The following is a 14,125-nucleotide window of genomic DNA, read 5'->3' on the forward strand; positions in this document are numbered from 1 at the left end:
GGGTGGCTCGGTGGTTGGGCTCAGGTCATGATCCTAGGGTCCTGGGATTGAGTCCTGCATCGGGCTCCCCACAGGAAGCCTGCTTCTCCCTTTGCCTATGTCTCTGCCTCTCTCTCTCTCTCTCATGAATGAATAAATATTTAAAAATAAAAAAAAAAATACTAAACCAAACATACACAGTGCTGAAGAGCAGTGGATGGTTTCCCAGGGGTCTTCTGAAAGCCCTTCTCTTAAAAAGCTGCAAAGCGCACTTCACTAAAGCTTGGGGGGGCAGCAGTACAGGTCTTCAAAGGAAGAGACACCACCCACTGGAGCTGGGAATTTGAAGATCAGCTCTCAGCTACGTCCTCCCCAAAAGTGGGACAAAGGTCCCCTATGGGAATCTGTACAAAATGAGTTGCCAGGAGTCAATGTCCAGCAAAGACCTAGGGTGGTAACCCTTGGACAAGAGCTTCCTTGCTTACTACCACCACGGTTTCCCACCACGGTGACCAGTTGAAGCGGGAGATCACTAGACCTGGAAGACACTCTAATAGCCAGAAGCTGGTGCCAGGGGAAGCCCAAGGTTCTGACTGGCTCACTCACTGGCTCAACCTGGTAGGTAGGAGACCCAGGTCTTTCCACCCAGAAGGTAGACCACAGACCCAGCTGCCAAGTGCAGCTGCCACAGCAGCTTCACAGCATGTGTGTGTGGATGTGTGCTCCAGACGGGATGCCACCTGGCCACCCCTCTGTTCCGTAAGATGCTCTAGAATTCCCCTCAACCCCAAACTGCTCACTCGCTCCCCTACGAACCACAGAAACACCCCTGCCCCACGATCCAAGCAGAGCCACTAATGCCTATTCACTGACTATACTCTGCAGAGGTCACATTCTGCTTTTACCCACAGCTCTGTTATCCTAGAGTCCCTAGCTGCTTTCTCGCTACTCAAACCCAAGGCTGCAGCGAGGCCCCAGGCAGGTCCACAATCCAAGCCAGTCCTCAACACCAACACACTGCCGTCTTTGTGGCTGTCATGTCCAGACTCACTGCCCAGAAACCCTGCCAATCTTAATGGGATCTGAGCAGGCAATCAGCAGAAAGCCCTCCTGTTTCACACGCTGCCCAGAGCCAGCACCCGGGTCTCGTCCCTGAAGCCTCAGCATGAAGGAAGCAGGTTCTCCCTGTGGCTTCTAATTCATTATTTATTTTTTTTAAAGATTTGTTTGTTTGTTTATTCATGAGAGACCCACAGAGAGAGAGAGGCGGAGACACAGGCAGAGGGAGAAGCAGGCTCCATGCAGGGAGCCCAATGTGGGACTCCATCCCGGGTCTCTAGAATCACACCCCGGGCTGATGGCGGCACTAAACCGCTAAGCCACCAGGGCTGCCCCTTCTAGTTCATTATTAACTCATGCTTCTCCAAACTCTTCAAAATACAGGGGACCTAAATGCATATGCAGCTCTGCAATTTGGTCTCAACTCTCTTCACTAACCAATGTAACATACCAGATTCATGCCTTCACTTCTAAAACGCCACCTACATCACACACACATACCATTTAAAGCCTGCCTATTGGGACGCCTGGGTGGCTCAGCAGTTAAAGCTCCTGCCTTCAGCTCAGGAGAGCCCCTAACCTGTGCATGTACACTAGTGTTCTCTCTCTCCTGAAAATAAAGATCTTAAAAAAAAAAAAAAAAAAGTACACCAGAAAGTCCCTGGAAAAACTCTTCCCGGCTATTTGTTCTGATGATTCAAACTGCAGAAGCACATCTGCTTTTGGGGTTCATGGTGAGTGAGGTTAAGGCCCTAGGCAGGCTCACACACTCCTCCTCTGCTAAGAAAGGTGGCCTTGGTTAATGGGGTTATTTTGTTTCTTATTAGTTATTTTCCCTCATACTACAGCAAAGACAAATTTAGACTTACAGGTTCAGTTTGTCATGGTAAATAAAAAATTGTTTTGTGGGAACAGAAGGGAAGTTTAAGCATCTTTTTGCCCGTCCATTCATTGGGTTTAGGGTGATCTACTAAAGGGTTAAAACAGAATGACCACGTGTTCCTTTATTCCACCCCAATTCACTGCTCAGAGCTACAGGCAACAATGTCAAGGCCAGTTAGCCAGCCCAGCTCACACAAAATGTCCAGGGCCTGTGGTCATTCAGCTCTGATTTTGAAAGGAGGAAAAAAAGTCTTCTTTTCCAATGTGGGGCCTTTTCAAGGACTTCTGCATGATACAAAGTTCGGAAGGGTTCTTCATGCCTTATCAGCTTACCCTCAAGATTGGGGAGGGCATTTGGCACGAATCTTCCCATCTCCAACTTAGGAGCTTATTCTCACTGGACAAGCTACAATTTTCTAATCTTGAACATTAAAGTACCACAAATGAACTCTGAGGTTTTTCAAATCATAGATTTAGGGTAATTGCCCAACTATATACACTTTTACTTTTCTCTTCTTTCAGGGTAAAAGAAAGCAAAGCAATTCCCAGAGGGTGTCTTGGCCAGAACATATTTACCCAAGTCTCTCTTATCTGCTACATTTACATGATTCTGATCAATATTAACAATCCCGCCCAATGAGGTACCTAGGTGGCTCAGTCAGTAAAGCGTCTGCCTTTAGCTCAGGTCATGATTCCAGGGTCCTGGGATTGAGTCCCAGTGAAGATGGGATTCCCTGCTCAGCAGGGAGCCTGCCTCTCCCTCTTCCTCTGCCCCTACCCCTGCTCTCTCTCACACACACAAATAAATCAATAAAATCCTAAAAAAAAAAAAAAAAAAAAAGAACCTGCCCTTGGATGGTCTCAGGTGGTCTCAGTTATTAACACTACTCTGATCTGCCTAAGGAAAAAGATTTGCCCCCTTTCTGCCCTTTCTGGCTACTCCTGCTCCATAGGAGAGCTCTGGGGAGGCAGCATCTGCCCTCCCGCACCCCTCCCCACTCTCCCCCAGGTGACCAGCTGACCCATCGGGTGAAGGCCTGGAGCTCATGCCAGCGCAGGGGCTGGTAGGGCCGTGGCCCTGCATGAGAGTCACTGAAAGGAGCCCTTCCTCTCTGTGTCTATAGGTCTGACTCCAGACATTGTTGTCTCTTATCATTTTGTCATATTGATGAGACACACTGACCCGCTTTCTCACTGTTCCCGTTGACTTTTCACCCTAATATTAACAAACAGCATTTGAACATATTCATCACATTTTCCATAACTTGCTTCACGGTAACTCTTCGTTACCAGAGAAGGTGCCAGAGGGTGTGCCCCCCACTCCCCGGCTCCTCCGGGCTCTGCTCAGATCTGAACTTACCAGCTTTCAAGCCAGATTTCAGGCACAACGTTCTCCCTGCCTCTTCCTGGGGCCCAGGGTGGCCGCTGCATCGCCCTGAAAGATTCTGGGAGCCCGGCCCTGTCCTTGCTGGGGGGGCGGGGGGCAAACACCTCCTATCCCTGTGCGGCCTGGCACCTAAGCCCCTTCCCCAGGGGCCCTGCACCTGCGTCTTCACTGCTCAGCACCCCCAGTTCTCCTTCCCAACGTGGCCAGTGATCACTAGTCATTTTACTGCTGGACCCCCAGAGATGGGAGGAGTCGGGGAGAAATCCAGCCCTACTGCCCCACCCTTCCCAGGCATCTCAGAAACCCTTTCACCCAGGATGAAACAGTGGGATTTACAGGTGACCAGGAGAGTAAGCACCCCATTCCCTGAGGAATGCAAGAGATACAAATGAGTGGCTGTGTCCCTTTCCAGCTGTGAGGAGAGGCAGCAGGAAATTCCATCAGAATTCTAACTTTGAAAAACAACACCTTTCTTTCCTATAGCAAATTATGTGGGAGATTTTTCTACAGGCAGCCCCGTGGGGGAGAACTCTGGCAATGTCCCAACCCATGAGGGACCGCTGCCTGCACCAGCCCAAGCCCACCCTTCCACACGCTCTTCTGAGAGCACCTGCACCCACCGTAGAAACTCCATTATGGAAGAGCTAGACTCTAACAGTGACCTACTCACCTAAGACCAACTCCTTCAAACAGAAATACATGCACACTGATCATCTCACTTCTGGGGAACTCTAAGGTACAAGGTATATACATCCTGGCTCTGAAGCCAGGCTACCCGAGTTCAAATCCCAGCCAGGCCATGTCCTAGAAGTATGACCTCTGCTTCTTTACCTACAAAATGGGAATTAATAGTATCTAACCTCATAGAGTACTTGGGGGGATTAAACGGGTCATACATATAAAGTATCTCACAATTCTATTTCATGCCCGCCTGAAAGATAAATCCATAAACTCTGGCTCTTCCCTCCCCTGCTAAGGCTCTGGAAACAAACACCAAGAGAAACAACAACAATAATACAGCAACTAACATTTATAAATCACCAAGTACCAACCACTAAGTACAGATAGATAGATACATACGTATGTATGTGTATATATATATATATATGTTTGTGTGTGTGTGTGTATGTGTATATATATATATATGTATATGTCTCCTCATGGCAACCCAATCAGCAGGGTACTTTTATTTCTCCTGGAGGAACTTGCTGCACACACAGGTTAAGTGACTTGCCCAAGGTCAAACAGCCAGTAAGTACTACAATCTCCCAGGCAACTGTTAAATCCTAGGGGTCACAAGATTTTCACAAAACACCCGAGGCTAGCTGTTAAACGATCACATTACCGGGGCAGGGAAGCCTTAATTTCCTGAATGTGCCTCAAGACACTTTTTTCCCTTGCCCAATGGGAAGCCAAGTTTACAGGACACCTGCAGATAGGGTGAAAAACCAGAATGGTGTTTTTTCCAAGCCAGTATGTTCACTGCCAAGGGACCAACAGGGAAAGAAAAGCAAGCTGCAGGAGGCCTGGCCTCTCAAAGCCCTTTACTTAAAGTAAAGATTGCATTTATTTATTCAAGATAGAAAGCAAGTGAGAGAGAACATGAGCAGGGGGAGGGACAGGGGCAGAGGCAGAGGGAGAAGCAGACTCCCCACTGAGTAGGGAGCCCAATACAGAACATGAGCAGGGGGAGGGACAGGGGCAGAGGCATAGGGAGAAGCAGACTCCCCACTGAGTAGGGAGCCCAATACAGGGCTCGATCCCAAGACCCTGAAATCATGACCTGAGCTGAAGGCAGACGTTTAACCCACTGAGCCACCCAGGCGCCCCTTGAAGTCCTTCTCCAAAGCTTTACAGGTTGTTTGAGATACAACCCTGCTGCTTCATTTGCAGAGAGCTTTTGGGTTAATGGTGAACCAGTGAGGCTGTCGAGATCAAAGAAAAACACCACCCCCCAAAAGAAAGGGCAAGAAAACCTGATTGAACAGGGCACAGGAGGTTAAGAGGGAGAAGCAAGCTGGGCAGAGAATCCTGATAGGAAGTCTGAGCTATTAGGTCACTGGTTCACGAACACATGCTCTTCTCTAAAAAGCTACCTCCCTCCACTCTGCCAGGAGAGAGTGAGACCCCCCTCCCCCCAATCAGTCCCCAAGCCAAGCCCCAGAGCAAACCTGAAGCATGGCGGTGTGTTGTACAAGGAGCCGTTTCCAGCCTGCACTTTGTATTCCAGGACCGAGGGGCACTCTCTGAGGGCGAACCCCAGCAGGTCGTCACGGATGATCACAATCGTGACCCCAGCAGAGCCCACATTCTTCTGGGCACCAGCAAAAATCACACCAAACTGAAAAACAGGAGACGTGCTGCTTTAGATACACTTGGGTCATTTTTCATAAATGTATTCAAATTTCTCTGATCCCTCTCCAAAGCCAGAGGAGGTGATTCTGTTCTAATCCTGCTCAGAATGCATTCCACTCTCTGAGGGCATCTCCATCTATCTGGGACAGCAAACATACTCACGAGTTCAGAGGCCTACAGGTTACATTATGTGCCTGGTCCTTCTCACCAGCAAGGGGCTAGCCCGAGCCATCACTATAAAGATCTCACACATACTTTTTTTCTTCTAAGATTTTATTTATTTATTCATGAGAGACACACACACAGAGAGGCAGAGACAGGCAGAGGGAGAAGCAGGCTCCCTGCGGGGAGCTCGATGTGGGACTTGATCCCAGGACCCTAGGATCATGCCCTGAGCCAAAGGCCGATGCTCAACCACTGAGCCACTCAGTGTTCCAGCAGCCTCATTTTAATTACTGGTTTGGGTGTAAAAAGGAGGCATACAGAGTGAATATGAATAGGTATGAGAGGGCCCGAGGAGAGCTTCAGTTTGGGAAGATAAAAAGTTTAGGAGATGGATGGTGGTGATGTTTGCACAACAGTGTTAATGTACTTAATGTCTCTGTACTGTACAAAATGGTTAAAATGGTAAGTTTTATATTATGTATCTTTTACCACAGTATGTTTTAAAATGGCAGGCTACCATTTAGTGAGTTTGTTTTTAAATGCTTTACAGATATCACGCCCCCTCCTTGCATGCACTTGAGTGCAGTGCTCCTCGGCATGCCTTGCTGTGCCACTTAGAAAGTCTGTGTCCTGTTGATGCTCTTGGAGTTGATTGAGGTGGGCTCAAGAAAGGTGGAGCTCCTTCACAGACCCACCAAGCTTGGATAATCTGGGAAGTCAGCAAGCTATCCCAATTTACTGGCTAAAATATTTCCTAAGAGGCACCCTCAAAGGCAGATAAACTCCCCAAGGACTCCAATGTGACTCTGTGAGGCAATCATTAACACGGAGACTTACACATTCTGACAACCCACTTAAGCAAGCAACTGTTGGCCTGGTCATTGGGAGCTGCCTTGGCCTCAGGGTCTCTGCTGGCCCAAGACACTCTGGACCTTTCCTTGTTCTTAGATATCTTAAAAATGCTGTTACAAAATCCAAAACACTGGAACTCCCCCACCAGGGCCTTTTATATTGTACCTTGGAAACATCCACTGGCTTGGACAGGAAGTTTGAGGACATGTCGCAAACCAGCACTGCTCCCTTGACGTCAGGGATAAAGTCAAACTCCACTCCATGCACGGTCTCATTGGCGCAGTAATACACATAGGAGGCATCCGGGCTGAGGTTCCAGGTGTTTGGATCTGGAATTTCTATCACAGAAGAAAAGGTGAAGACTCTGCACTTTCATTCTTCTTTCCTTGTGTAGGTGGGAAAGACCAGGAATGACACCCCTCCCCTAGCAGTGAAAGGCTATTCCAAAGCCCTCCCAAGTGAAACTACACTATGCATCTTACATCATAATCCCCATCACCAACCTAAAAGGATTACCCAGCCCATCCTTTTGACAGTTATTGGGAGCACTAATCTTCAAGAATAGTATGGTGGATATTTTTCCTATATTCCAGTCTCCATCCATCCTATACCCACTGAGTTCCTTCTTGGGGCTCCAACCTCCCCAACTCAGTCCATGCAGTTCCAGTGTAGCCAATTCCACCGGCAGCCACATGACTGAATGGGAATGGTGTACAGGAGATGCTGAGACTGTCCTGGGGAATGCTTTAGCAAAGGCACTGAAACCTGGGAGAATATAAGGTCAGGAGCATCTTCTAAAAGGGAAGGGGGGGGTACCTGGGTGGCTCAGTTGGTGAAGCATCTGCCTTTGGCTCAGGTCATGATCCCAGAGTCCTGGGATCAAGCCGTGTGTCGGGGTCCCTGCTCAGTGGGGAGCCTGCTTCTCCTTCTCCCTCCGTCCCTCCCCCAGCTTATGCTCTCAATAGCTCTGCTCTCTAATAAATAAATAAAATCTTTAAAAAAAAATAACCACTCCTCTTTTAAATTAATTTATTAATTAAAGGGAAGGAATAACTTTCATGATTATGGAGCCATCATAGAGGAGACAGGGAGAGGCACCAAGACCTGCAGACACTGTTGGGGCCTGTGATCAAGCCATACCTAAAACCAAACTGGCACAGGCTTTCTCAGCTGAGGAAACCTATGAATATTCTTTCTGCAGCAGCCAGTTAGTAATCTAAACAAATAAGGCCATGCAATCTAAATGATATCAAATCAATTACCGACAAGAAGGAATTAAAAACTGCAGGTTGCCCGGGACAGGGGTCACCTGGTATCTGAAGAGAAACCACCCATCTGGCAGCATTTGTCAGCATTTCATTGTCATTAGGGAGCTCAGATCCCAGCACTTACTCGTGTAACTCCCAAGTTTAGGGTGGACGACATTCACGGTCCCAAACTTCTTGGCTTCTTCAGCGGCCTTAGCTGACCAAGATCCTGTCACCACATAGTCGGCACACCTTCCTGCTTTCCGGCCAATCAGGTTTAAGGGGACAGCACTGAACTGCCCAGACCCACCACCTTGCACAAAAATCACCTTGTAGTTGTCTGGAATGGCTCTGGGCAGAAGCACAGGTGACAGTAAAGAGAGATACACAGAGGGTCAAAGAAAGAGAATGAGTGATGCTCTACCGGCTTTTTACCTTGGGTGAATATACTACAAGAAATATGGTAGAGTCCTACCACTGCTTGGCCTTCCCCAGTGCCCTCCCTTGGGCTCTGTGGTGGAAGCCTATGGGTATTATTTGGAGGGAAGCTAAGAACACCCTGCTCTTCCTTTAGGGACTCATCTTGCTACTACTCTCAATCTACGAGGTTCAAGGATGGCCAACTCTGGCTCCAGCTGATGAGCATAGGACTCAAGCTGGCCTGTGCAGTCTGGTTCTGAGACCTTTGCTCAAACGCCTGGAAAAAAGGAACAGTTTCTATTGAGGGAAAGAACAAACCAGTCAATCCTACAACCACCAGTGGCCATCTGGTGAGGCTAACACATAAAAAAGCAAAGCCAGGAGATGGAAAAAAAGACCTTCCCAGATCTCACCTGAGCTCCTAAATCACTCCTGCACTTTACAGTTACAGAAGGTAACACATTTCCTCTTTTTGCTTAAGTCCAGAGTTGGGCTTCTGTCACTTGCAACCAGAAGTCCTAAAAATAGATACTTGCTGGTCCATGCTATGAACCAAATGACACTAGTAAAGGATCTTAGGTAATGTTTTAGGCCTAAGCACATAACTGATGTACATTAGGTAATGTTTTAGGCCTAAGCACATAACTGATGTACATTAGATTAACAGCGAAATGTTTTAACTCCAGGATAGAATATTAAGATGTTCACTGGAATAGCTACAGGCAGTAGGAGAAGACCAGCTCCAGAGGGACTAGGTCATGGAAACTGGACCCAGCCTCTGAGTAAGGCCAGAGCTTGGGGACAGGTATACAGAAAGCAGATGGCTGGGGAGAGAGATCTAGGACAGAGGCACAAATACCAAAGGGCAAGGCAACGTGAGAGGGTCCTGGGGAATGGGTGGTGTACAAGTATCTGGTCCTGAACCACATCTGCCTGTGATCATGCAGGGCTTGCAGGCCAATCTCATTAGGAGGCTCTAAACATGAGGTTCTCGGCAGCTGGGAAGGCTGGCAGTCCAGGGCAGGGTTCCAGCCACCAAATAGAAAAGAAGCCCAACACCTGGATGGAAAGACACCGACAGAGGCCCAGGTACACGGGTGCAAGGTAGGCACTTGGTTAGGAAAATAAAGGATAGCCCAAAAACTGAACTGGGAGTCCAGTCCCAAGAGGCTGACATGTCAAATGTCACATCTTCTGGGCCAACGTTCCAAATACCTGTTCTATGAAGGACAGGACTGTGCTATGAACATGACATGGGACCCAGCAGACAGACCCCATGTGCAAAGCCAAACAATTACTGGTTGACCACTCACATTGCAATGGGCTTCTACTGCTCCTCACAAAAATGTAACCAGCCTACCCCATCTGAAGCATTTTATCAAGGCAATTTAAAAGGAAAGTATTAGTCGGTACAATTCCAGTCTTGTAAATGAAATAATTCAAATTTGGACCCTTGAAATGTTAATAATAATTACCTCTGACTGGTGGGGTTACAGATAATTCCAGTTTCATCTTTGACATTCAGTTTTTCCTAAACTTTCTACCGTGAATATGCCCTAGTTTCATGAGCAGAAAACATGGTTGTTTTTTTTCTTTCAAGATTACCGTATTCGTAACATTTATGTGAATATATTTAGATAATATATATATAAGTCTCTCCTTTAAGCAGCAATCTATTTAAGAGTAAGGTTTCCTCTGGGTAAGGAGAGTAGTGCAGATAAGCTAAGAGGGATCATTTAAGAAGTGCCTGGAGTGAAGAACTCTTAAAATTACCCAAAGAGTCTGCTCAAGATGAAGTTTTCTGCAGAGATTCTGACTCAGCTGGGCTCAGTGGGGCCCTGCACTTGAATTTTTTAATACCTGCCCCAGCTGGGTGATTCTGACAGGTGGTATGAGGCCCATGCTTTAAGAACCAGTGTGAGGACCAAGATGACCATTTTTTGTTATTTAAATCCCCGTTAAGCTGGAAAAATCTTTCCTGGATATAATGATTTCAAATCTTTGGAAATACCACAAAAAATAAAAACACACAGGGGTGCCGGGTGGCTCTGTCAGTTAAGTACCTGAGTCTGAATTTTGGCTTAGGTCATGATCTCAGGGTTGTGAGACTGAGCCCTACATGGGGCTCTGCCCTGGGCATGGAGCCTGCTTAGCATTCTCTCTCTCCCTCTCCCTTCTCTCTCTCTAAAAAAATAAATAAAAACACCCACAAACTCAGGATGGGAAACAAGTAAAGAGCATTATGTACTAATTTAGTGAATTTGGGAGAATTTTTAAAAGATTTCTTTTTAACTATGAAATATTCTTAACACACAGCAGAGAAAATACCCTAAGAGACACCTACATATGCAGATTATCAATGAGTAACAACTTTGGTCTTTAAAATTTTAATATCTTTTTTTTTTTTTTTTTTTTTAATTTTTTATTTATTTATGATAGTCACAGAGAGAGAGAGAGAGAGGCAGAGACACAGGCGGAGGGAGAAGCAGGCTCCATGCACCGGGAGCCTGATGTGGGATTCGATCCCGGGTCTCCAGGATCGCGCCCTGGGCCAAAGGCAGGCGCCAAACCGCTGCGCCACCCAGGGATCCCTGGTCTTTAAAATTTTAAACTTACAACAATTCCCGCACAAGATTCTCTGCGTTGTTAATAATCTTGGCAAAATCTGATGATCTGTGGCTCATTTCTGTGGAAGGAAAGATAAACAAGAAAACAAAGTTCCTGCTTAAAACCAAACAAACAGAAATAACTTTAGAAAGAACTACACAATTTGCAAATGAAATAATTTCAGTCATCTTGCACTCAAATTGTTGGCCAAGTTTCACTTCATTTAGGAGAGAAATGCAAACTGATTTTCACATTGCAAACATCTGATGAGCTTTAGAGTCACAGGAGAACGATTTTTCAAGTGGCACACTCATTAAATGAGCCATTTACTAATTCAGCCTTCCGTCCCTGTGATTTCTCACATCATTCCCACAACCACAAATCCGTGTGCAAAGGCTGCCCAGTAAAACAACAGCACAACATTCCACAGTGTAGCTGGCACTGCACAGAAACCCAAGTGCGTATCCCAAACCCACAGGAACAAAATTTAATAGCAGTGAGCATACGGTTAACCCTATGATCTCTTAATACTCTGCAGCCTTTGGAATCACCAAAAAAAAAAAAAAAAAAAAAAGGAAAAATGAAATTCAATTTTAAAAAGTAAATTTTGCAAATCAAAGGGGATCCCCTTCCCTAAATGATAAAGGAGAAATTTACTGAAATTATTAATGGGCAAGATCTTGAGCAAAGGCTTATAGACTTTTAAACTTTTACTAAGTTCATTTTTAAGTACAGTCAAAACTGTTAAATGAATGGAAGGGAATACAGCAGAGATTTGGAGCACTGCAATGCACATGTTGGGCAGCTTCTGATCTTAGATGCTATGAATAGCAAACACAGACACACAAGAACCTATCACCAGCATGTATGCTGATTTCAAAACTGCTTCTAGGGGCACCTGGGTGGCTAAGTCGGTTAAGCAACTGCCTTTAGCTCAGGTCTGATCACTGGGTCCTGGGATCGAGCCCCCCATGGGGCTCCCTGCTCCGCCAGAGTCTGTTTCTCCCTCTGCCACTCTCCCCCACTCATGCTCTCTCCTCTCTCTCAAAAGAGTAAAATCTTAAAAAAAAAAAAAAAAAAAAGAACTGCTCCTATCAAACATGCAACCAACGTTACTAAAATATAAAAATATATCCATAAAGACCTAAAGGAAGATCAAGGAGAAAAATTCGAAACTTGATGCATTTTAATCAGTTCCCTTTGGAACCCAGATATTCCTAATCAAAAAATAAATCTTACCAAGAACACTAATTCCAATTCCTTTGTAGTCTAATAATTCTTTTTGTATCTCTAACAGTACCTAGAAGAAATAAGAGAAAATAAAATGATTTGAATAATCTGCACAGAGGTCTCCCTCTAGACATCAAACAGAGCCTGTGACATCCAGAAGTTTCTACCCTGCCCATGGCCAAACCCCTTCCTCCCACCCAGACCACAGAGCCCTGCTGATACAACTTACATACAAGTGTAAAATTACGTAACATGATTGATGTTAAAATGCAATTTTCCCCAAAGGTATGAATTTACTTAGATATAAAAATTCACCTGGATTCAAATAAAAAACAAATAATTTTTCTGATGATAACCCTAAACTGTCAAGAGAAGACCTTTGGGAAAACCAGATTCCCCAGAAAATGTCCCCTCCACAATTACATTTGTCAGTCTCTGAAGGCAAAAGTACAACAAAATGCATGAAGTTCTGGGTTCAGGGAACATTGAAAAAAAAAAAAGTCTAGTAGGCTGAAATTAAACAGATAACTCAATTTTCCATCTCACTGGTCTAAGATGCTCAACTGGGACAGGTTGGGTGTGCAGGAATTAGGAAGCACCTGCTGTGAGTTAAGATTAATCCAGAGGGATAGTGACATATCCCTCTCACCAATAGAGCCCTGAGGGTGATATTCTTGTCCCCAATTTGCAAATAAGTATCCACAGCGGCTCTGCAGAGTTCGCACCTGGCCAGCCCCTTGACCCCTCTACGAAGATTACTGTAGTCCCTTACCATGTTCTACCTTACAGGGACACCTGGGCAGGGGGAACCCAGCGTACTGCCAAGCCCAAAGAGTCAGGAAACAGAAGCACGGTCCACAACCCCTACCAAAACACAGCTGGCTTTGGAGGATCCCCAAGGGTGTTTCCTTCCGCAAGGTAAGCAGAATGCAAGTAACTACACAATGAAAAACAATTACCAATCCTTTATTTTTCTTTTTAAGAAGAGAGAAAGCCCAATCAGAGATGAACACTAAAGTGTGTGAAATGACATGATAGCTCGGATTGACTTTAATATAATCCAGAGGCGCCTGGGTGGCTCAGTCTGTGGAGCATGGGACTCTTCACCAAGGGTTGTGAGTTCAAACCCCATGTTGAGTATAGATATTAAGTAAAAAAAAAAAAAAAAAAAAAGCTGATATTTTTTAAAAAGTATTTGTCACTGTTTTTGCTAACTGACTAGACCATTATTAGTACTGGCTGATCAAACACACTTAATGAATCCTTTCTTTAATTAAAACAAACAGAATCATCTTTGAATACTTGTTTAAGACAGGATTTAAAAAAAAAAAAAAGACAGGATTTCTCTTACAGACTGTATCCCCTGAAATGAGTTTATAAACCAAATCATTACAAAGAGTTTTAAAGACTTCTACCTCAGAAGCATGTGCCCTCTACTCCAGTGGAGCTTTTTTTTCAAAGTGCAGCATGCAATCACTCTTGTGGATCACAACTAATTTCTTTTTAAATGAAATAGAATAGACTAGAGTAGAATAGAGTCCAAAAGTATATATGCCATAGTTATTTAGGCTAAATATTTCATAAGGCTTTAATCAAAATTAAATGTATATACTTCATCATTTTGTAGAATATATTTGTCCTTGTGGTCACAGTCAACAATAAAGTTTAAAAAGCTTCTCTAGAGGCACCTGCGTGGCTCAGTGATTGAGCGTCTGCCTTTGGCTCAGGGTGTGATCCCGGATCCTGAGATCGAGTCCTGACTCCCCGTGGGGAGCCTGTTTCTCCTTCTTCCTAGGTCTCTACCTCTCTGTGTCTCTCATGAATAAATAAAATCTTAAAAAAAAAAAAAAGCTTCTCTAATTCTTTTTTTTTTTTTTAATTTTTATTTATTTATGATAGTCACAGAGAGAGAGAGAGAGAGGCAGAGACATAGGCAGAGGGA

General features: G+C 45.2%; 1 protein-coding gene across 1 annotated transcript in view; it reads right to left on the reverse strand.

Annotated features, from left to right (window-relative positions):
- Positions 1 to 14,125, reverse strand: part of PSAT1 (phosphoserine aminotransferase 1) — a 31,693-nt gene that overhangs the window by 15,355 nt on the left and 2,213 nt on the right. The window contains exons 2-6 of the mRNA XM_041746189.1: positions 12,193 to 12,253; positions 10,963 to 11,032; positions 8,072 to 8,277; positions 6,845 to 7,017; positions 5,479 to 5,648 (exon numbers count right to left, since the gene is read on the reverse strand). Of these exons, the coding sequence (XP_041602123.1) occupies positions 5,479 to 5,648; positions 6,845 to 7,017; positions 8,072 to 8,277; positions 10,963 to 11,032; positions 12,193 to 12,253 (680 nt within the window). The remainder of the gene's footprint in view (positions 1 to 5,478; positions 5,649 to 6,844; positions 7,018 to 8,071; positions 8,278 to 10,962; positions 11,033 to 12,192; positions 12,254 to 14,125) is intronic.

The sequence above is a fragment of the Vulpes lagopus genome, chromosome 2 (assembly GCF_018345385.1).
Source record: "Vulpes lagopus strain Blue_001 chromosome 2, ASM1834538v1, whole genome shotgun sequence".
Lineage (NCBI taxonomy): Eukaryota > Metazoa > Chordata > Mammalia > Carnivora > Canidae > Vulpes > Vulpes lagopus.